Source organism: Nerophis lumbriciformis, linkage group LG06 (genome assembly GCF_033978685.3).
Source record: "Nerophis lumbriciformis linkage group LG06, RoL_Nlum_v2.1, whole genome shotgun sequence".
In the NCBI taxonomy this organism is placed as follows: Eukaryota; Metazoa; Chordata; class Actinopteri; order Syngnathiformes; family Syngnathidae; genus Nerophis; species Nerophis lumbriciformis.
The window spans coordinates 2,494,203-2,519,288 of record NC_084553.2 but is presented as its reverse complement, the minus strand read 5'-3'; the positions used below and the strand labels follow the sequence as shown (position 1 = coordinate 2,519,288).

The 25,086-nt window shown below is 39.2% G+C and overlaps 1 protein-coding gene across 1 annotated transcript in view; it reads left to right on the top strand.

The window, feature by feature from the left end:
- Window positions 1-1,776: 1,776 nt before the first annotated feature.
- Window positions 1,777-25,086, top strand: part of LOC133608402 (uncharacterized) — a 68,279-nt gene continuing 44,969 nt past the window's right edge. The window contains exons 1-2 of the mRNA XM_061963610.2: window positions 1,777-2,272; window positions 14,837-15,085. Of these exons, the coding sequence (XP_061819594.2) occupies window positions 2,077-2,272; window positions 14,837-15,085 (445 nt within the window). The 5' untranslated portion in view covers window positions 1,777-2,076. The remainder of the gene's footprint in view (window positions 2,273-14,836; window positions 15,086-25,086) is intronic.

Below are 25,086 nucleotides of genomic sequence, written 5' to 3'. Positions count from 1 at the left end.
TCTCACCCTATCTCTAAGGGAGAGCCCCGCCACCCGGCGGAGGAAACTCATTTCGGCCGCTTGTACCCGTGATCTTGTCCTTTCGGTCATAACCCAAAGCTCATGACCATAGGTGAGGATGGGAACGTAGATCGACCGGTAAATTGAGAGCTTTGCCTTCCGGCTCAGCTCCTTCTTCACCACAACGGATCGATACAGCGTCCGCATTACTGAAGACGCCGCACCGATCCGCCTGTCCATCTCACGATCCACTCTTCCCTCACTCGTGAACAAGACTCCGAGGTACTTGAACTCCTCCACTTGAAGCAAGATCTCCTCCCCAACCCGGAGATGGCACTCCACCCTTTTCCGGGCGAGAACCATGGACTCGGACTTGGAGGTGCTGATTCTCATCCCAGTCGCTTCACACTCGGCTGCGAACCGATCCAGTGAGAGCTGAAGATCCTGGCCAGATGAAGCCATCAGGACCACATCATCTGCAAAAAGCAGAGACCTAATCCTGCAGCCACCAAACCAGATCCCCTCAACGCCTTGACTGCGCCTAGAAATTCTGTCCATAAAAGTTATGAACAGAATCGGTGACAAAGGGCAGCCTTGGCGGAGTCCAACCCTGACTGGAAACGTGTCCGACTTACTGCCGGCAATGCGGACCAAGCTCTGGCACTGATCATACAGGGAGCGGACTGCCACAATCAGACAGTCCGATACCCCATACTCTCTGAGCACTCCCCACAGGACTTCCCGAGGGACACGGTCGAATGCCTTCTCCAAGTCCACAAAACACATGTAGACTGGTTGGGCAAACTCCCATGCACCCTCAAGGACCCTGCCCAGAGTATAGAGCTGGTCCACAGTTCCACGACCAGGCCGAAAACCACACTGTTCCTCCTGAATCCGAGGTTGGACTATCCGGCGTAGCCTCCTCTCCAGTACACCTGAATAGACCTTACCGGGAAGGCTGAGGAGTGTGATCCCACGATAGTTAGAACACACCCTCCGGTTCCCCTTCTTAAAGAGAGGAACCACCACCCCGGTCTGCCAATCCAGTGGTACTGCCCCCGATGTCCACGCGATGCTGCAGAGTCTTGTCAACCAAGACAGCCCCACAGCATCCAGAGCCTTAAGGAACTCCGGGCGGATCTCATCTACCCCCGGGGCCTTGCCACCGAGGAGCTTTTTAACTACCTCAGCAACCTCAGCCCCAGAAATAGGAGAGCCCACCACAGACTCCCCAGGCACTGCTTCCACTCTTATCATTTAATGATAACTTATTAATATCAAACAATTTTTTTAGCTGAATCAACTCAACCTCTATTATCCTCAACACTTCCTTCAAGTCTTCTCCTGAACAATATACATCTGTGTCATCTGCAAACATAATACATTCACATTTATTAGATACTGAACAAATATCATTTAAATAGAGTATAAATAACTTGAGTCCCAAGTTATTCTTCTTGGCTGTGATTTAGTCTTATTCATTTCCACATATTGAGATCTGTTACTTAAATAACTACTCAACCACTGTTGTGAAACACCTCTTATGCCATAGTTTTGCCATTTTTGCAGAAGTAAGGAATGATCGATCGTGTCAAACAAAATATGTATCTTTTAAAAGTTCGGTACAATGAATGTTTTGTATTTATTTTAATATTTAGATACTTTTTTTATGCGCTATATTGTGTTTTTAAATTGATTACACCGTTTAATCTCTATAGACTTTAAAAGCCTATTGTGCGAATTTTTAGGCAGCCACACATTTGTCCAAGTGGAGTTGCCGTAGTTATGACGTAGTCGTAGCACCTGACCACAAAGATGAACTTTAGCAATACGGCGTCGTTATTGTGTTTATATTTGCGCCTACGTCACGTCGATAGTCCGTCATTCTAGATATGTGTTTATTTGCATAACACAAAGCAATAAACGTCGATATTTCATCGTTCGTGTCAGGATAAGTCGTCTCTCCTTCACGCTAGCTTAGCTCGCTAGCTTAGCTTAGCATCGCTAGCTGCTAAAAACAAAAGAGACAGAGCGGAAGTGATCGACAGGTCGCTAAAGTGTTGTGATTGTGTGAAAATGTGCAAAGTAGGAATGCTGAGAGTGTTGGTGAAGCAGCGACTAACTGCTGCTGTGGAAGAAATATTTGTAGTGTTAGAAAGAATGATAGCAGAATACGAGGAGGAACTTTCTAGAACAAAAGAGGAGAACGAGCGACAACGTCAACTACTGGACGCTCTCTTCAACAAACATCAAGTTGTGTCACACAGAAAAGGTTTGTTTACTTCTTTATCACTGCTGTTAGACACAAAAATGGGGTTTACGTTGTGTCTGTGTCCTTCTGTACTACTTTGTTTGGCCAGCAGGGGGTGCAGTGTGTCAACTGTCAGGATGAGTGTGACGTCATTCTTGTGACTACCGGAAACAAAGGCAGGAAAGCTTGTTGGAAGCATAGACATGTTATAAGTAGACGCAGCATTGGCTGCTGTGACGCGAGAAATTGGGCCGCCATCTTGAAGTGGTGATGAGGAGCAGGGGAGCAGCCTGAACTGACAGTTGACAGGGAGAATGGGGAAAATTAAAAAAATAATTATGGGAAATCCTGGAACTTTTTTTAGAGTTGTTAAAGTAGAGCACACAGTTCCTGAACAGGCTGAATATTTTGAAGTTGGAACAGTTTGAATCAAATGAAAAATGTGGAACATTGAAAAATGTTACATTGATTTCAATGGGAATTTCCCAAAATTTGGAAAAGCGGGAATTTTTTTGAAAATGATAAACTTGAATGGTCTGAATGAGTAGAAGTGGTTGGTATTGGAATTTTTCAAATCGGCCGGGAAATGTTGAAGTAGTAACATGTTGAATTGAGAAATGGTATCATGGAATTCCTGGAATTTCTGGAAAACCAGGAATTTTCCTAGTTCAAAAAACAACTTTTTTTTTGTTCTGATTCAGAAGAATGTTTGGCCGGTTGAAGTGGGTTGAAAAATGTGGAAGGAGTAGTCGCCAGAAAAAAGGGTGGAAATAGGGCTTTTGGAAAAGCAGGCATTCTGGGAAATCCTGGAATTTTTTTGAACTTGGAAAAAGGTAGTTTGAATTTCCAGGATGGTGGAATGTGTTGAAGGTGGAATGGTTTGAATAGGTTGAAAAATGTGGAAATGGTGGAAGTTTGAAAAAGTAGTATTGCATCCATAGACGCAATAGAGAAATTGGGCCGCCATCTTGAAGTGGTGACGAGGAGCCGGCGAGCAGCCTGAACTGACAGTTGACAGGGAGAATGGGGAAAATTAAAAAAATAATAATTATGGGAAATCCTGGAACTTTTTTAGAGTTGTTAACGTAGAGCACACAGTTCCTGAACAGGCTGAATATTTTGAAGTTGGAACAGTTTGAATCAAATGAAAAATGTGGAACATTGAAAAATGTTACATTGATTTCAATGGGAATTTCCCAAAATTTGGAAAAGCGAGAATTTTTTTTGAAAATGATCAACTTGAATGGTCTGAATGAGTAGAAATGGTTGGTGTTGGAATTTTTCAAATCGGTCGGGAAATGTTGAAGTAGTAACATGTTGAATTGAGAAATGGTATCATGGAATTCCTGGAATTTCTGGAAAACCGGGAATTTTCCCAGTTCAAAAAACAACTTTGTTTTTGTCCTGATTCAGAAGAATGTTTGGCCGGTTGAAGTGGGTTGAAAAATGTGGAAGGAGTAGTCGCCAGAAAAAAGGGTGGAAATAGGGCTCTGGAAAAGCAGGCATTCTGGAAATTCCTGGAATTTTTTTGAACTTGGAAAAAGGTAGTTTGAATTTCCAGGATGGTGAAATGTGTTGAAGGTGGAATGGTTTGAATAGGTTGAAAAATGTGGAAGTGGTGGAAGTTTAAAAAAGTAATATTGCATCCATAGACGCAATAGAGAAATTGGGCCGCCATCTTGAAGTGGTGACGAGGAGCCGGCGAGCACCCTAAACTGACAGTTGACAGGTAGAAAACAAAGATGCTAAACTGACAGTTGACAGGTAGAAAACAAAGATGCTAAACTGACAGTTGACAGGTAGAAAACAAAGATGCTAAACTGACAGTTGACAGGTAGAAAAAAAATATACTAAACTGACAGTTGACAGGTAGAAAACAAAGATGCTAAACTGACAGTTGACAAGTAGAAAACAAAGATGCTAAACTGACAGTTGACAGGTAGAAAACAAAGATGCTAAACTGACAGTTGACAGGTAGAAAACAAAGATGATAAACTGACAGTTGACAGGTAGAAAACAAAGATGCTAAACTGACAGTTGACAGGTAGAAAACAAAGATGCTAAACTGACAGTTGACAGGTAGAAAACAAAGATGCTAAACTGACAGTTGACAGGTAGAAAACAAAGATACTAAACTGACAGTTGACAGGTAGAAAACAAAGATGCTAAACTGACAGTTGACAGGTAGAAAACAAAGATGCTAAACTGACAGTTGACAGGTAGAAAACAAAGATGCTAAACTGACAGTTGACAGGTAGAAAACAAAGATGCTAAATTGACAGTTGACAGGTAGAAAACAAAGATGCTAAGCTGACAGTTGACAGGTAGAAAACAAAGATGCTAAACTGACAGTTGACAGGTGGAAAACAAAGATGCTAAACTGACAGTTGACAGGTAGAAAACAAATATGCTAAACTGACCGTTGACAGGTAGAAAACAAAGATGCTAAAGTGACAGTTGACAGGTAGAAAACAAAGATGCTAAACTGACAGTTTACAGGTAGAAAACAAATATGCTAAACTGACAGTTGACAGGTAGAAAACTAAGATGCTAAACTGACAGTTGACAGGTAGAAAACAAAGATGCTAAACTGACAGTTGACAGGTAGAAAACAAAGATGCTAAACTGACAGTTGACAGGTGGAAAACAAAGATGCTAAACTGACAGTTGACAGGGAGAATGGGGAAAATTAAAAAAATAATAATTATGGGAAATCCTGGAACTTTTTTAGAATTGTTGAAGTAGAGCACACAGTTCCTGAACAGGCTGAATATTTTGAAGTTGGAACAGTTTGAATCAAATGAAAAATGTGGGAATTGTGGAACATTGAAAAATGTTACATTGATTTCAATGGGAATTTCCCAAAATTTGGAAAAGCGGGAATTTTTTTGAAAATGATAAACTTGAATGGTCTGAATGAGTTGAAATGGTTGGTGTTGGAATTTGTTTTTGTCCTGATTAAGAGGAATGTTTGGCCGGTTGAAGTGGGTTGAAAAATGTGGAAGGAGTAGTCGCCAGAAAAAAGGGTGGAAATAGGGCTTTTGGAAAAGCAGGCATTCTGTAAAATCCTGGAATTTTTTTGAACTTGGAAAAAGGTAGTTTGAATTTCCAGGTTGGTGAAATGTGTTGAAGGTGGAATGGTTTGAATAGGTTGAAAAATGTGGAAATGGTGGAAGTTTGAAAAAGTAGTATTGCATCCATAGACGCAATAGAGAAATTGGGCCGCCATCTTGAAGTGGTGACGAGGAGCCGGCGAGCACCCTGAACTGACAGTTGACAGGTAGAAAACAAAGATGCTAAACTGACAGTTGACAGGTAGAAAACAAAGATGCTAAACTGACAGTTGACAGGTAGAAAACAAAGATGCTAAACTGACAGTTGACAGGTAGAAAAAAAATATACTAAACTGACAGTTGACAGGTAGAAAACAAAGATGCTAAACTGACAGTTGACAGGTGGAAAACAAAGATGCTAAACTGACAGTTGACAGGTGGAAAACAAAGATGCTAAACTGACAGTTGACAGGTGGAAAACAAAAATGCTAAACTGACAGTTGACAGGTAGAAAACAAAGATGCTAAACTGACAGTTGATCGGTAGAAAACAAGGATGCTAAACTGACAGTTGACAGGTAGAAAACAAAGATGCTAAACTGACAGTTGACAGGTAGAAAACAAAAATGCTAAACTGACAGTAGACAGGTAGAAAACAAAGATGCTAAACTGACAGTTTACAGGTAGAAAACAAATATCCAGTGAAACAGATTGGTGGTTTTAGCTGATATAAAGACTTTCAAGTGTTTATATATGTTTATGTTGAAGTATTTGGCAGACACTTTTCTCCAAAGTGACATACATCAAAAATACATATAAAACAATCAGTGTAAACATGATCATTTAAGGGAAGAATGTAATAGAAAATATCAATACAAAGTGTCAAGACAGAATAAACTGCAGCAACAGAGATACAGTCTATAAGATATATAGATATCTAATGTATTCATACATTGTTTATGTAGCATGTATATATAACCTCATCATATTATTTCTTCAATTTAAAAATAGCTGACCCTTTTTTCCCCCCTTCTTTGGGATTATATTCCCAGTTTTGATCTGGTCACTTCTAGCATATAAGAATCTTCTATTACTGTTAAGCAAACTATGAATAATAAAACATGTGTCCTTTATCATAGCTACACGTATGACAAAGAAGCGTGTGAAAATCAGTGGTATTCAGTGAGGTAAGATGAATTAAATGCGCTGACAGTTCATTGCTCCTGACAAATGAATTGCACTGAGTGGAGTGGATCACCACTCCAAGATGGCGGCCCCGCGTCTCGTCAGCGCCAGTAGGCAGTAGCACTCCATGCTGCGTACCCTTAGAACATGTCTGTGATTGGATCTATTGCATGGATTGGACCACGTGGTATTTTAATGGATGTCATTGACATGATGTCTAAAGCCAGTGTGACAAGAAACATGACACTAGTGTGACTAGTGTGACAAGAAACATGACACTAGTGTGACTAGTGTGACAAAAAACATGACACTAAAGTCGTGTTTTCTTTTTAGCAGCAGTCTTAAACGCTCATCAGAAGTGTGATTTAGACTATTATTTCAAACCAGCATGCTAAAAAATGTGAGGCCAATTTTTTTACACATGTCCATACATAGAGCTGCGGACCTCACGTGACCAGTTTTGTTCACGTGACTAAAAAATGTCAGTCCCACGAATATCAACACAAACCTACTTTGTTAAACATAACCAACTCGTATAATGCCACGTTATTTAAAGGTGTCCTATTTTGCAAAAGCAACCTTTTTGTGCTGTTGGTACCTGTTTTTGTGTATTTTAGATCCCCATAAGTCTCAAATGTTTCATCAAACCATGGAGGAGATTTTTGCAAAACAATTTTCCCAACTTCCTCAATTTACCCAATTTTTTACTTAATTTTTTTAACAAATTTTGCCTCAGTTATGTCAAAGGGAATCTCCATATATGTTAAAGGTTTACCCAAAGGGCTTTGCGCGAGTCCGCCATTGTTAATCAGGTGTAGTCCGACGTTGTAGTCTATAAGTTCCTTCTTTTTCCTCAATCTTCTTGTTGTGAGGCAGACTGGCTCGTACATGCACATGCATCCTGCGCTGTTGCCATTTGGACTTTTTTGGCCTGTTGGTACCTGTTTTGTGTATTTAAACCCCATAAGTCCCGAAAATGTTTCATCAAACCATGGAGGAGATATTTACCGTATTTTCCGCACTATTAGCCGCACCTAAAAACCACAAATTTACTCAAAAGCTGACAGTGCGGCTTATAACCCGGTGCGCTTTATATATGGATTAATATTAAGATTCATTTTCATAAAGTTTCGGTCTCGCAACTACGGTAAACAGCCGCCATCTTTTTTCCCCGTAGAAGAGGAAGTGCTTCTTCTTCTACGCAAGCAACCGCCAAGGTAAGCACCCGCCCCCATAGAACAGGAAGCGCTTCTTCTTCTACTGTAAGCAACCACCCGCCCGCGTAGAAGAAGAAGAAGAAGAAGAAGCGCGCGGATATTACGTTTCATTTCCTTTGTGTGTTTACATCTGTAAAGACCACAAAATGGCTCCTACTAAGCGACAGGTTTCCGGTTCATGAAAAGACGCAATCTCTCCATCCGCACACGGACTACTATTTCACAGCAACTGCCTAAAGACTTTCAAGAAAAGCTGGCTACTTTCCGTGCATATTGTAAAAACAAGATAGCTGAAAAAAAGATCCGGCCAGAGAACATTATCAACATGGACGAGGTTCCACTGACTTTTGATATTCCTGTGAACCGCACTGTGGATACAACGGGAGCACGTACGGTGAATATTCGCACCACAGGGAATGAGAAGTCATCCTTCACTGTGGTTCTAGCTTGCCATGCTAATGGCCAGAAACTTCCACCCATGGTGATATTCAAAAGGAAGACCTTGCCAAAAGAGACCTTTCCAGCCGGCGTCATCATAAAAGCTAACTCGAAGGGATGGATGAAGAAAAGATGAGCGAGTGGTTAAGGTAAGTTTACGCGAAGAGGCCGGGTGGCTTTTTTCACGCAGCTCCGTCCATGTTGATATACGACTCCATGCGCGCCCACATCACGCTGGTTTTTAATATATTATTAAAGTTTGACTGACCTATCTGACTGTTTTTTTGACATTCCTTTAGCGCAGTTAGATGCGGCTTATAACACGGGGCGGCTTATAGGTGGACAAAGTTTTGAAATATGCCGTTCATTGAAGGCGCGGCTTATAACACAGGGCGGCTTATGGTGCGGAAAATACGGTACTAAACAATTTTCCCAACTTGCTCAATTTACCCAATTTTTTACTTTATTTTTTGAACAAATGTTGCCTTAGTTATGTCAAAGGGACTCTCCATATATGGTAAAGGCTTACCCGAAGGGCTTTGCACGAGTCTGCCATTGTTAATCAGATGCAGTCTGACGTTGTCGTCTATAAGTTTGTCTTCAAACTTCTTGTTGTGAGGCAGACTGGCTCTTACATGCGCATGCAATTGACTTGCTCCCTTATATGCTAATGCGGGGGTCAGCAACCCGTGGCTCTCGAGCCGCATGCGGCTCTTTAGTGCCGCCCTAGTGGCTCCCTGGAGCATTTTTAAAAAATGATTGAAAATGGAAAAAGATGGGGGGAAAATATTTTTTGTGGTTTTAGTATGTTTTTTGTTTGAGGACAAACATGACATAGACGTTCCCAGTTGTTAGAACTACCACTGTTGAATATGTTTGTGTGTATGCTTCACTGATGACACTATTTGGTGAACATCGTTTTGTCCTACTAATTTCGGCGGTTCTTGAACTCACCGTAGTGTGGACTGTAACGCAACAGTTTGTTTACATGTAAAATCTTCCACTCCTTCTTTGTCTCATTTTGTCCACCAAAAGTTTTATACTGTGCGTGGATGCACAAAGGTGAGCTTTGTTGATGTTATTGACTTGTTGGAGTGCTAATCAGGCATATTTGGTCACTGCATGACTGCAGTTAACATACATACTGCGATCATGTAGAAAAGAATATTACAGTGAATTATTGGACAGGAACAAAAATAATATGAGAGCAACATGGGGCATCCTCAATAGCATTATTAAAAATGGCACTAAGAGGGACTACCCTCAATACTTCTTAGACGGGAATAAAAAAAAATGACAACAGAAAGGAAGTAGTTGAAAGCTTCAATGATTATTTTGTAAATATTGGACCAAAATTGGAAGAAAGGATTCCAGACCCAGTTTCAATTGAGGACTATAATGATACCATAGAGCCAAATCCCAACTCCATGTTCCTCAGTAATGTGACACAGGAGGAAATAGTTACAATCGTGAAAAAATGTAAATCTAAGACTTCAACTGATTGTAACGGAATTGATATGGAAACGACAAAAAAGGTTATTGAAGAGATCTCAGGACCATTCATGTACAGGTAAAAGCCAGTAAATTAGAATATTTTGAAAAACTTGATTTATTTCAGTAACTGCATTCAAAAGGTGTAACTTGTACATTATATTTATTCATTGCACACAGACTGATGCATTCAAATGTTTATTTCATTTAATTTTGATGATTTGAAGTGGCAACAAATGAAAATCCAAAATTCCGTGTGTCACAAAATTAGAATATTACTTAAGGCTAATACAAAAAAGGGATTTTTAGAAATGTTGGCCAACTGAAAAGTATGAAAATGAAAAATATGAGCATGTACAATACTCAATACTTGGTTGGAGCTCCTTTTGCCTCAATTACTGCGTTAATGCGGCGTGGCATGGAGTCGATGCGTTTCTGGCACTGCTCAGGTGTTATGAGAGCCCAGGTTGCTCTGATAGTGGCCTTCAACTCTTCTGCATTTTTGGGTCTGGCATTCTGCATCTTCCTTTTCACAATACCCCACAGATTTTCTATGGGGCTAAGGTCAGGGGAGTTGGCGGGCCAATTTAGAACAGAAATACCATGGTCCGTAAACCAGGCACGGGTAGATTTTGCGCTGTGTGCAGGCGCCAAGTCCTGTTGGAACTTGAAATCTCCATCTCCATAGAGCAGGTCAGCAGCAGGAAGCATGAAGTGCTCTAAAACTTGCTGGTAGACGGCTGCGTTGACCCTGGATCTCAGGAAACAGAGTGGACCGACACCAGCAGATGACATGGCACCCCAAACCATCACTGATGGTGGAAACTTTACACTAGACTTCAGGCAACGTGGATCCTGTGCCTCTCCTGTCTTCCTCCAGACTCTGGGACCTCGATTTCCAAAGGAAATGCAAAATTTGCTTTCGTCAGAAAACATGACTTTGGACCACTAAGCAGCAGTCCAGCTGGTGTCGGTCCACTCTGTTTCCTGAGATCCAGGGTCAACGCAGCCGTCTACCAGCAAGTTTTAGAGCACTTCATGCTTCCTGCTGCTGACCTTGCTCTATGGAGATGGAGATTTCAAGTTCCAACAGGACTTGGCGCCTGCACACAGCGCAAAATCTACCCGTGCCTGGTTTACGGACCATGGTATTTCTGTTCTAAATTGGCCCGCCAACTCCCCTGACCTTAGCCCCATAGAAAATCTGTGGAGTATTGTGAAAAGGAAGATGCAGAATGCCAGACCCAAAAACGCAGAAGAGTTGAAGGCCACTATCAGAGCAACCTGGGCTCTCATAACACCTGAGCAGTGCCAGAAACTCATCGACTCCATGCCACGCCGCATTAACGCAGTAATTGAGGCAAAAGGAGCTCCAACCAAGTATTGAGTATTGTACATGCTCATATTTTTCATTTTCATACTTTTCAGTTGGCCAACATTTCTAAAAATCCCTTTTTTGTATTAGCCTTAAGTAATATTCTAATTTTGTGACACACGGAATTTTGGATTTTCATTTGTTGCCACTTCAAATCATCAAAATTAAATGAAATAAACATTTGAATGCATCAGTCTGTGTGCAATGAATAAATATAATGTACAAGTTACACCTTTTGAATGCAATTACTGAAATAAATCAAGTTTTTCAAAATATTCTAATTTACTGGCTTTTACCTGTATAAGTCTTATAATGAAGGTAACACAGGACGTAAGTGTCTATATTAGCCTACTATCAAAATGACTATGTGTCGCAGGCTGAAGCAAATCTTTGTTGACGGAAATGTTGAAATGTAATATTTATTTTACACATTTTTATAAAATTAGAAAGCATTAGTAAATCAGAGGCTTCTCAGAAGGTGAGATAACTCCTGGAAATGACTGGCTTTTAATGGCCAAAGGTATAGATTTGTGTGTCCAAGTTAAAGGAAACTGTCTTCTTGTAATAAATTTTTTTACAATCTATGCAAGCTAGGTAATGTTTGCTGTGGTCTGGAACAACATGGCACACAAACAACCATCTGAAATGCTGCCAATATTACATACAGATAAAGTGTCATGAGACATGCAAAACTAAATTATGATTTTGAATGAGCTCAAATATAGCTACAAATGAGGTATAATGAAGCAATATGTACATACAGCTAGCCTAAATAGCATGTTAGCAACAATTAGCTTGAGTTGAGTTGAGTTGAGTTTGAGTTTATTTGGAACATGCAAGCATACAACATGATACATCACAGTCTCCAGTTTCTCTTTTCAACATGTTGGAAAAGGAGTAGGAAGAAGCAGAGCTTATTTAAATCCTACCCCTTTTCTTTGACATAACAGTTGCTAAAACTTTTGTCCACTTCCTGTTCTCAATTTATTCACAATATACTCCATAAGTAATCACAATAAAAAATAAATAAATACATAATAATTGGTGAAGTAAGTTACATTTCATATGATGAGATAAGTAAGATTATTTTGAGAGTGAAAGAATGAAAGAATGGATGAATTAAATAAATTGAGAATGTTTATCATGGTTCTTCTTCTTTGTACTTTGTAAACACTTTAAGTTTGAAGAGTTTCTTGAAGTGGATCATATTAGTACATTGTTTATTAATCCATTCCATCATTTAATTCCACATACTGATATACTGAAGGTCTTAAGTGTTGTACGTGCATACAAATGTTTTAAATGACATTTCTCTCTAAGATTATATTTCTCCTCTTTTTTTGAGAAGAATTGTTGTATATTCTTGGGTAAGCAGGTTAAAGTTTGCTTTGTGTATAATTTTAGCTGTTTGCAAATTTACTATGTCGTGGAATTTCAGTATCTTTGATTCAATAAATAAAGGATTTGTATCCAACATGATGTATTATTCTAACTGATCTTTTTGGTAACACCGTTAATGAATGAAGTGTACTTTTGTACTTATTTCCCATATTTCTACACAGTAACTCAGATATGGTAACACTAGTGAGCAGTAGAGAATATGAAGTGATTTTTTGTCTAGAACATGTTTTGCTTTATTCATTATTGACGTGTTTCTTGCTACTTTATGTTGTATATTTTTTACGTGAGATTTCCAGTTCAATTTGTCATCAATCATTATACCTAGACATGTGGTTTCATTTACTCTTTCAATTTCTATTCCGTCTATTTGTATTTGTGTTTGACTTTCCCTTCTACTGTTACCAAATAGCATTATTTTAGTTTTACTGAGATTCAACGATAGTCTGTTTTTGTCAAACCATCTTTTTAATTTGTTCATTTCTTCTGTTATTATTTGTAGTATCTTCTGTGTGTTCTCTCCTGAACAAAACGCTGTTGTATCATCCGCAAATAATACTAACTTTAAATCTTTGGTAACTTTACAAATGTCATTTATATAGAGATTGAATAATTGAGGTCCTAGTATTGATCCCTGAGGTACACCACAGGATATATTTAGCGTTGTAGAGGTGTGTTCGCCTACCTTCACGTATTGTTTCCTGTTCATTAGATAACTTCTTATCCAGTTTAAGACCAACCCTCTGATGCCATATCGTTCTAGATTTTTGATGAAAATATTGTGATTAATTGTGTCAAATGCTTTAGTTAGATCCATAAAAACTGCTGCCGCACATTTTTTTTACTATCTATTGCATTGCTCATTTCTTCTGTAATTTCAATTAAGGCCATCGAAGTTGAAACGTTAGCTCTGTATCCATATTGGTTCTCTTCGAGTATTCTATTTTTATTTATGAAACTCTCTAATCTGTTATTGAACAGTTTTTCAATGATTTTAGAAAATTGTGGAAGTAAAGAAACAGGTCTTTTGTAAATTGATGTTTGTCGCCAGTCTTGTAAATTGGTGCTACTTTAGCTATTTTCATTTTGTTTGGAAATGTACCTGTTTGAAATGATAGGTTACTAATATACAGGTAAAAGCCAGTAAATTAGAATATTTTGAAAAACTTGATTTATTTCAGTAATTGCATTCAAAAGGTGTAACTTGTACATTATATTTATTCATTGCACACAGACTGATGCATTCAAATGTTTATTTCATTTAATTTTGATGATTTGAAGTGGCAACAAATGAAAATCCAAAATTCCGTGTGTCACAAAATTAGAATATTACTTAAGGCTAATACAAAACCAGCAGATGACATGGCACCCCAAACCATCACCCAACCATGCAAATTTTGCATTTCCTTTGGAAATCGAGGTCCCAGAGTCTGGAGGAAGACAGGAGAGGCACAGGATCCACGTTGCCTGAAGTCTAGTGTAAAGTTTCCACCATCAGTGATGGTTTGGGGTGCCATGTCATCTGCTGGTGTCGGTCCACTCTGTTTCCTGAGATCCAGGGTCAACGCAGCCGTCTACCAGCAAGTTTTAGAGCACTTCATGCTTCCTGCTGCTGACCTGCTCTATGGAGATGGAGATTTCAAGTTCCAACAGGACTTGGCGCCTGCACACAGTGCAAAATCTACCCGTGCCTGGTTTACGGACCATGGTATTTCTGTTCTAAATTGGCCCGCCAACTCCCCTGACCTTAGCCCCATAGAAAATCTGTGGGGTATTGTGAAAAGGAAGATGCAGAATGCCAGACCCAAAAACGCAGAAGAGTTGAAGGCCACTATCAGAGCAACCTGGGCTCTCATAACACCTGAGCAGTGCCAGAAACCCATGGACTCCATGCCACGCCGCATTAACGCAGTAATTGAGGCAAAAGGAGCTCCAACCAAGTATTGAGTATTGTACATGCTCATATTTTTCATTTTCATACTTTTCAGTTGGCCAACATTTCTAAAAATCCCTTTTTTGTATTAGCCTTAAGTAATATTCTAATTTTGTGACACACGGAATTTTGGATTTTCATTTGTTGCCACTTCAAATCATCAAAATTAAATGAAATAAACATTTGAATGCATCAGTCTGTGTGCAATGAATAAATATAATGTACAAGTTACACCTTTTGAATGCAATTACTGAAATAAATCAAGTTTTTCAAAATATTCTAATTTACTGGCTTTTACCTGTATACGGCGTTTCATTGTATGCGGCTCCAGACAGATTAGTTTTTTGTATTTTTGGTCCAATATGGCTCTTTCAACGCTTTGGGTTGCCGACCCGTGTGCTATTGTAACAGTTTTGATGTCATCCATTGTCTGGGGCACATTCTGTCTTCATATTCCTCTTCTGACACTTTTTTTTTTGTCTTCTTGTGTCTGCAGACGATTCCAGGGTGAAGCGGGAGAAAGCTCTGCAGCCTCTCATTAAAGAGGAAATGCTGGGAGAGCATCTTGAAGGACTGGAGACCTTCCCGGCCATCGGTGTCGTTGTGAAGAGTGAAGATGACGAGGTCAGAGGTGAAAGTGAAGAGGAGCCTCCAAGCAGCAGCTCAACGCAACACGTGGCAACAGAAGCTGACGGAGACCACAGTGGAGGATCAGAAGACCACCTCATTGCTCCACTGTCAGATAGTGAGGACACACACTCTGCAGACACTGATGACGAGGACTCTAAAGCTGATCAAACACATCACGCTGACAACACACGCTTCACGTGCTCTCACTGTGACAAAACGTTTGCTAACAAGGGGAATCTGAAAAGACACATGAGAAATCACACGGCGGAGAAACCTTTTACGTGCTCAGTTTGCAAGCAACGATTTTCTTGTCCCGATCAAATGACGTCGCACATGAGGAAACACTTCTCCTGCTCAATCTGCAAGAAAAGTTTTGGTCATCGTTCAACGCTGTACAAACACAAGCGAACGCATACCAAGGAGAAACCTTTCCCTTGCTCATTCTGCGGCCACAGATTTTCTCAAAGTGCACATTTGATACGGCACACACGGATACACACAGGGGAGAAACCTTTCACCTGCTCTGTGTGCGGTCAAAAATTCACTCAGAATGCAAATTTAATCCGACACTCAAGAAGACACACAGGAGAGAAACCTTTTTCTTGCTCATTGTGCGGTCAAAGATTTGCTCAAAATGCGAATTTGGTCATTCACTCCAGAATTCATACTGGAGAGAAGCCTTTTACCTGCTCAGTCTGCACCATGAGCTTTCGATATCGCTCCGTATTGGTTCGTCACATGAGGATGCACGCTGAATTAAAAAGGAGACTGAACGATGACTCCGACGATGACGAGGTGAATTGAAATGTAAACATGATATGCTGTGACGTGTTAGTCAGTTTGTAAATATACTTTGTTCAGCTGGAATCTTAATTTCCTTCAGGAGATTAATAAAGTTTCTGTTCAATTCGTGATTTCTAGTCATTATGAGAAAAATACATTAACACTCGTAATAATCGGACCACATACAAAAACAAAAGATGAAGAGCATTATTGTGGAGAAATGACACTTAAAGCAGACGAGGATGTATGTGTGCATACATTGACATCCTGCAGCAAAAATCAACAGGAAGTTGGCAATTCCCCCTTCAAAACAAAAGTTTACTAAAAACAGTCACTTTTGCCTCTTTGAGCTGTAATTTGACCCCCTTAACATGCTTCAAAACTCATCATATTTGACACACACATCAGGACTGGCGAAAATTGCCATCTAATAAAAAAAACAACCCAAAACTCAAAATTGCGCTCTAGCGCCCCTTAGTAAAAAACACAGACAAAACTGCTTGTAACTTCCAGTAGGAATGTCGTAGAGACATGAAATGTCTATGTAGGTCTGACTTAGACCTAGATTTCATACATTGACATCTTTCAGCAAAAATCAACAGGAAGTTGGCAATTCCCCCTTCAAAACAAAAGTTTACTAAAAACTGTCACTTTTGCCTCTTTGAGCTGTAATTTGACCCCCTTAACATGCTTCAAAACTCACCATATTTGACACACATCAGGACTGGCGAAGATTGCCATCTAATTTAAAAAAAAAAAAAAACTCAAAATTGCGCTCTAGCGCCCCCTAGTAAAAAACACAGACAAAACTGCTTGTAACTTCCGGTAGGAATGTCGTAGAGACATGAAATGTCTATGTAGGTCTGACTTAGACCTAGATTTCATACATTGACATCTTTCAGCAAAAATCAACAGGAAGTTGGCAATTCCCCCTTCAAAACAAAAGTTTACTAAAAACTGTCACTTTTGCCTCTTTGAGCTGTAATTTGACCCCTTTAACATGCTTCAAAACTCACCAAACTGGACACACACATCAGGACTGGCAAAAATTGCGATCTAATAAAAAACCCAATCCCAAAACTCAAAATTGCGCTCTAGCGCCCCCTAGTAGAAAACACAGACAAAACTACTTGTAACTTCCGGTAGGAATGTCGTAGAGACATAAAACAAAAACATCTATGTAGGTCTGACCTAGACCTAGATTTCATACGTTGACATCCTGCAGCAAAAATCAACAGGAAGTTGGCAATTCCCCCTTCAAAACAAAAGTTTACTAAAAACAGTCACTTTTGCCTCTTTGAGCTGTAATTTGACCCCCTTAACATGCTTCAAAACTCACCATATTTGACACACACATCAGGACTGGCGAAAATTGGCATCTAATAAAAAAAATTAAAAAAACTCAAAATTGCGCTCTAGCGCCCCCTAGTAGAAAACACAGACAAAACTGCTTGTAACTTCCGGTAGGAATGTCGTAGAGACATGAAATGTCTATGTAGGTCTGACTTAGACCTAGATTTCATACATTGACATCCTGCAGCAAAAATCAACAGGAAGCTGGCAATTCCCCCTTCAAAACAAAAGTTTACTAAAAACAGTCACTTTTACCTCTTTGAGCTGTAATTTGACCCCCTTAACATGCTTCAAAACTCACCATATTTGACACACACATCAGGACTGGCGAAAATTGCCATCTAATAAAAAAATTAAAAAAAAACTCAAAATTGCGCTCTAGCGCCCCCTAGTAGAAAACACAGACAAAACTACTTTTAACTTCCGGTAGGAATGTCGTAGAGACATGAAACAAAAACCTCTATGTAGGTCTGACTTAGACCTAGATTTCATACATTGACATCCTGCAGAAAAAATCAACAGGAAGTTGGCAATTCCCCCTTCAAAACAAAAGTTTACTAAAAAAGTCACTTTTGCCTCTTTGAGCTGTAATTTGACCCCCTTAACATGCTTCAAAACTCACCATATTTGACACACACATCAGGACTGGCGAAAATTGCCATCTAATAAAAAACCCCCCACAAAACTCAAAATTGCGCTCTAGCGCCCCCTAGTAAAAAACACAGACAAAACTGCTTGTAACTTCCGGTAGGAATGTCGTAGAGACATGAAATGTCTATGTAGGTCTGACTTAGACCTAGATTTCATACATTGACATCTTTCAGCAAAAATCAACAGGAAGTTGGCAATTCCCCCTTCAAAACAAAAGTTTGCTAAAAACAGTCACTTTTGCCTCTTTGAGCTGTAATTTGACCCCTTTAACATGCTTCAAAACTCACCAAACTGGACACACACATCAGGACTGGCGAAAATTGCCATCTAATAAAAAAACCCAATCCCAAAATTCAAAATTGCGCTCTAGCGCCCCCTAGGAAGAAAACACAGACACAACTGCTCCTAGGAAAAAAAACTCAGACAAAACTGCCTGTAACTTCCAGTAGGAATGTCTTAGAGACATGAAACAAAAACCTCTATGTAGGTCTCACTTAGACCTACATTTCATATATTGACAACCCCCCAGCAAAAATCAACAGGAAGTTTGCAATTCCCCCTTCAAAACAAAAGTTTTGTAAAAACCGGTCACCTTTTTTCAAACATTATCTCCTCTGAGCGCGTTTGTTGTGTCTACTTCAAACTAGCACAGGAGAGAGATTGAACCCTTCTGATCAAAATTTGACGAAAGAGTTTTAATTACTGCTCCGGTTTGGATTTTATGTGCCATCAAAGTCGGTCCCGTCCATCGCTGCTTGCAGCTTTAATTATTATTTTTGTTTGTTTGAATGACTTTTTGTGAAAATAAACAACTTTTTTTATATGTCAAATACACAAAACATGCAATAGTTTCCCCGAAAACATCTTTTTAAGTGGACTATTTGATGTGAAGTAATTGAGCCTTTAAGAAGTCAATAACTCATCACAACATTGATTTTGATTCATTATTATTTGAGCAATGACGGCTTCCAAGAAAAATAGTGTGGCAGCTTTTTTTATTAGTCAACATTGCAACTTCTTCTTCTTAAATTTAAATCTTGTTCAACCTTGTTCATTTACTGTTAATATCTGCTTATTTTCTCTTTTAACATGTTCTATCTACACTTCTGCTAAAATGTAATAATCACTTATTCTTCTCTTCTTTGATACTTTACTTTAGTTTTGGATGATACCACACATTTAGGTATCGATTCGATACCAAGTAGTTGCAGGATCATATTCAAAGTCCTCAGGTGTCCAGGGACGTATTTCCTGACTTTATAAACATAATATGAATTTTTTTTAAACGAAAGAAGAAGTTGTGATGCTGACCGGTATTTTTTAGAGGCAGTATAGTACCGAATATGATTCATTAGTATCGCTAATTTTAATATAAGTATGCACCTAATATAATAGGAAAGAATAAACATGTATGTACACTGCAATCACATATTTAGGGATGTGTTTACTTTAAAACTTGGGTGTCCAACTTTTTTCCACCCAGGGCCACCCTGAAAAATGAAAGCCTGCCGGGGCAATTTTGATATTTTTCATTTTCAAAACCAACACAATCTATACATTTTTTTTTTAAACCTGTAGGGGCTCTCTTCAAATTTGGCCCAAGGGTCTCAGTCATAAAAATGTTAGAAATAAATCATATAATTGTATTATTATCCAACACTTTTATTAACGCTCTAGATACATTTCAGGTCTAAATGTTGATATGAAGTTAGTAAAAAGTTTTATGCTCTTTTTGTCAAAGAAAACCCAATTTTAGTATCTCAAACACATAATATACAATATTTAATGTGAAGTAATTGGAGCCTCAAATAGGTCAATAATTCATAACACAGTTAATATAAATTCATTATTATGTTTTGAGCAAGGATAGTTTAAAAACAAATCCAACTAAAATTCTAAGGGATCCAAAAAGCCCGTAAAAGTGTTAAAAATAAGTAATACTTTTTGTTTTTGTTTTTGCTTCCAACACTAAAGTCTCTAGAATCAATGTTGGTTATGCATTTTTATCATTATTAGGGACCGCAATGTCCCTTTGGGACAGAGGACCCTATTGTAATTGTAAGGTTTTATTATTATTATTATTATACTGGCCGCCTCTTTGAGCTGTAATTTGACCCCCTTAACATGCTTCAAAACTCACCATATTTGACACACACATCAGGACTGGCGAAAATTGCCATCTAATTAAAAAAAAAAAAAAAACTCAAAATTGCGCTCTAGCGCCCCCTAGTAGAAAACACAGACAAAACTACTTGTAACTTCCGGTAGGAATGTCGTAGAGACATAAAACAAAAACCTCTATGTAGGTCTGACTTAGACCTAGATTTCATACGTTGACATCCTGCAGCAAAGATCAACAGGAAGTTGGCAATTCCCCCTTCAAAACAAAAGTTTACTAAAAACAGTCACTTTTGCCTCTTTGAGCTGTAATTTGACCCCCTTAACATGCTTCAAAACTCACCATATTTGACACACACATCAGGACTGGCGAAAATTGCCATCTAATAAAAAAAAAAAACCAAAACTCAAAAATGCGCTCTAGCGCCCCCTAGTAGAAAACACAGACAAAACTACTTGTAACTTCCGGTAGGAATGTCGTAGAGACATAAAACAACAACCTCTATGTAGGTCTGACTTAGACCTAGATTTCATACATTGACATCCTTCAGCAAAAATCAACAGGAAGTTGGCAATTCCCCCTTCAAAACAAAGGTTTACTAAAAACAGTCACTTTTGCCTCTTTGAGCTGTAATTTGACCCCTTTAACATGCTTCAAAACTCACCATATTTGACACACACATCAGGACTGGCAAAAATTGCCATCTAATAAAAAAAAAAAAAAAAAGAACTCAAAATTGCGCTCTAGCGCCCCCTAGTAGAAAACACAGACAAAACTAATTGTAACTTCCGGTAGGAATGTCGTAGAGACATAAAACAAAAACCTCTATGTAGGTCTGACTTAGACCTAGATTTCATACATTGACATCCTGCAGCAAAAATCAACAGGAAGTTGGCAATTCCCCCTTCAAAACAAAAAATTACTAAAAACAGTCACTTTTGCCTCTTTGAGCTGTAATTTGACCCCCTTAACATGCTTCAAAACTCACCATATTTGACACACACATCAGGACTGGCGAAAATTGCCATCTAATTAAAAAATTAAAAAATTAAAAAAAACTCAAAATTGCGCTCTAGCGCCCCCTAGTAGAAAACACAGACAAAACTACTTGTAACTTCCGGTAGGAATGTCGTAGAGACATGAAATGTCTATGTAGGTCTGACTTAGACCTAGATTTCATACATTGACATCCTGCAGCAAAAATCAACAGGAAGTTGGCAATTCCCCCTTCAAAACAAAAATTTACTAAAAACAGTCACTTTTGCCTCTTTGAGCTGTAATTTGACCCCCTTAACATGCTTCAAAACTCACCACATTTGACACACACATCAGGACTGGCGAAAATTGCCATCTAATAAAAAAACAACAAAAAAAACTCAAAATTGCGCTCTAGCGCCCCCTAGTAAAAAACACAGACAAAACTGCTTGTAACTTCCGGTAGGAATGTCGTAGAGACATAAAACAAAATCCTCTATTTAGGTCTGACTTAGACCTAGATTTCATACATTGACATCCTGCAGCAAAAATCAACAGAAAGTTGGCAATTCCCCCTTCAAAACAAAAGTTTACTAAAAACAGTCACTTTTGCCTCTTTGAGCTGTAATTTGACCCCCTTAACATGCTTCAAAACTCACCATATTTGACACACACATCAGAAATAAATCATATGTTTGTATTATTATCCGACACTTTTATTAACGCTCTAGATACATTTCAGGTCTAAATGTTGATATGAAGTTAGTAAAATGTTTTATGCTCTTTTTGTCAAAGAAAACCCAATTTTAGTATCTCAAACACATAATATACAATATTTAATGTGAAGTAATTGGAGCCTTAAATAGGTCAATAATTCATAACACAGTTATTATAAATTCATTATTATGTTTTGAGCAATGACCGTTTAAAAAAAAAAAAGCAACTAAAAAAGCCCGTAAAAGTGTTAAAAATAAGTAATACTTTATTTTGTTGGTTTTACTTTCAACACTAAAGTCTCTAAAATCAATGTTGGTTATACATTTTTATCATTATTATTATATTTGTTTGAATGACTTTTTGTAAAAATAAACACATTTTTTAATATGTCAAATACGCAAAACATGCATTTTCCCCAAAAAATATTTTTCTTTTGATGTGACGTAATTGAGCCTTTAAAAAGTCAATAACTCATCACAACATTGATTTTGATTCATTATTATTTGAGCAATGGCAGCTTTGTGTTATTAGTCAACATTGCAACTTCTTCTTGTTAAATTCCACCTGTTTGCGCTTGTATTCCTCTTTTTTAATGTTTTGGTTTTTTTAAATAGTATTTTTAGAACTTGCCGGGGTTGTTAAAAAGCCACAGAAAACAAATAGCAGTGCAAAGTTCGAATGTATTTTGTCCTTTTGCTTTGCCGTCAACACTCCAAAGATGGCGGTTATTATGCGCATGCGCAAAGTTGGTTTGCCGCACCCGTCATTTTTGTACTCAACAGTCGACCATCTCTCTCCTCGTCTATCTCCTCCTTGTCGCACATTAGCAAGATCGGCGACATTACGTCCATTAGTGCGGCTTCCACTCTTTCTAACCATCATAAATATTTAGTATAAACTAGTCGCAGTTCACTCTGGAGCTAATCGGGCTAGCTTAGCTTGTTAGCCGCGTCCAAACATCGTCCAAGTGTGGATGGAAAGTGTGTGAAAATGTGTTGAAGAAGCATTTGTTGTGTTGGAAAGAAGACTAGCGGAGTCGGAGGATGAACTTTAGGAAGAAAAGAGGAGAAGGAGCGACAACGAGACGCATCAAGTTGAAATCAGGTGAGTGATTGACAGCCAACTGGTGACCTTTGAACCCGCAGACTCGCGTCTACCTGCTAAAAGTTGTCTGAAACAAAAGTGTGACGATCCACGCGTGGATTTAAGACATGTGGGCCAGCAGCCAAAGAATGAATGAAATAAGTTTATTTGTGTCATATAATCATACTTGCCAACCTTGAGACCTCCGATTTCGGGAGGTGGGGGGAGGGGGTTGGGGGTGGGCGTGGTCGGGGGCGTGGCTAAAAGGGGAGGAGTATATTTACAGCTAGAATTCACCAAGTCAAGTATTTCATATATATATATATATACTAGAGATGCGCGGATAGGCAAATATTTCATCCGCAACCGCATCAGAAAGCCGTCAACCATCCGCCATCCACCCGATGTAACGTTTGATCAGAACTGCACCCGCCCGCACCCTCCCGTTATATCTAATATAGACGATGCAAGGCATTAGTGAGGCACCTGCCAACTACTCCGGTTTTCCCGTAATTCGTACGGTTTTCATCAACCTATTCCGGGTTACGTTGCAGTGATAAAAAATACGGTTTTTCATTAATTAAAAAAAAAAAAAGGGTGAAAACTACGCGAATTGCACCTTGTGCAGACAAGATTTTTCGATCGGACACGGAGGAATTAACGATGTAAAAGACCACGTTGGGACAAAAAAACACAAGTCTAATGCCGTTGCTAGCGATACAAGTGGAAAACTTTCAACGTTTTTCGTCGCCCAAACAGATTCTTTGGATGTGATAAATGTTGAAGTTTTATTTACGGAGGCAATAATCGAGCATGGACTTCCAATCGCACTGGCTGATCACATGGGACAGTTAAATGTTTGTAATGCAACCTTTAAAAATCATTACGCGGTGATCGCGGTCCCAAAAATAAACTTTTCTTGCATGATAATGTCCAGAAAAATTCGCTTTATATTACTATAGAGTCCTTTTAACGAATGAGTTTGATGGTTTATCACAAACCTTAAATGAAAGAAGTCCTTTGTTCTCCTGCACCGCATGCGCTTTGGCCTTGCTTCGTGTTTGGTGCGCAATCCTGTCGGCTGTATTTCACAGCACGACATACTGCTAAAAGTGTTTATACTATTTATGCTTTCAAGTCCAAGTTGAAGAAATCTTGTTAAATGTTGACAGCATAACTACCAAAATACAGAAGTATGTCCTTAATATTTTTGCAGTGCTATTTCTGTTGAAAAGTTCAAATGATTACATTAGAGATGTGATGTGCCACTTTTCAAGTGTCTGATGGCTTCAATTCATTTTCATTCATTTTTCATATTTTGAATTCTTTTGAAAGGCTTACAAAAAAACTACATTTGAATTGTAATTCCATGCTATTGACAGGACTATTAATTTTAATGAAGTTAGCTTACCATGTTTACAGTATGATAATTGTGATAGAAATGTGAATTTTAGGCACAGACTATTTTTTACAATTGAACAAGGCAGTAGATTATACAAGCTTGGACAGAAAGTTAATAATGACACCAATTTTTTTTTTTATGGAATTGTTTAGTACTGTTTTACCATTTGTTTACTGTAAAAAGTGTTTATACTTTCAATGAACAAATGGAAGTCTTGTGAAAGGTTGACAGGATAACTGGCATTAACTGTCAAAATAATTTCAAACTATTGAAGTTAGCTTACAGAATAAACATGTCAATCAACCCATATGATTTTTGCTGTAATATTTTTGTTTTGAAAAGTCACTGTGACTGATAGAAAAGTGATGGTTTTAGCAACATTTTAACCTGTCTGAATGCTAATAATCATTTTGCGTCGGGGGGCGAAGCCCTGAACCCTCCACCAGGACTTTGTCCTGGACCTACCGGGGCCTGCGACCCTTGGACCCTGGCTACTAGGTTTTTCTGATTTCAAAAGTTGGCAGGTATGGTGAGGTTATAAAGCTTTTGCCTGTTAAAGAAAGGAGACTGATCCAATGCAGCACAGACTTTCGCGTGCCACGCTGTCACGACCCAGACGCACACCAGTGCGCAATCATATGGGAGCCGCGCTGAGCGCACCTCCAAGCGCGTCTCGCTGCCGGCGACGGCCGGGTATGGGCCCACGCTCCAGCGCCATCCATTTTCAGGGCTAGTTGATTCGGCAGGTGGGTTGTTTCACACTCCTTAGCGGGTTCCGACTTCCATGGCCACCGTCCTGCTGTCTATATAAACCAGGGTGAGCCCCACCCCTTTCGTGAGCGCACTGCGCGCGGAGTGACCCCTGTTACGCGCCCCCGGCAACAGGGGTGGCGGGCAGGTAAGCTGCGCGGGCGGAACGCGCGGAGTGACCCCTGTTACGAGCCCCCGGCCACGGGGGTGGCGGGCAGGTAAGCTGCTTACCTGCTGCGCGTGACGCCGGCCGCGGCGAAGGCGGACGAGGCGGGGTGTCGGT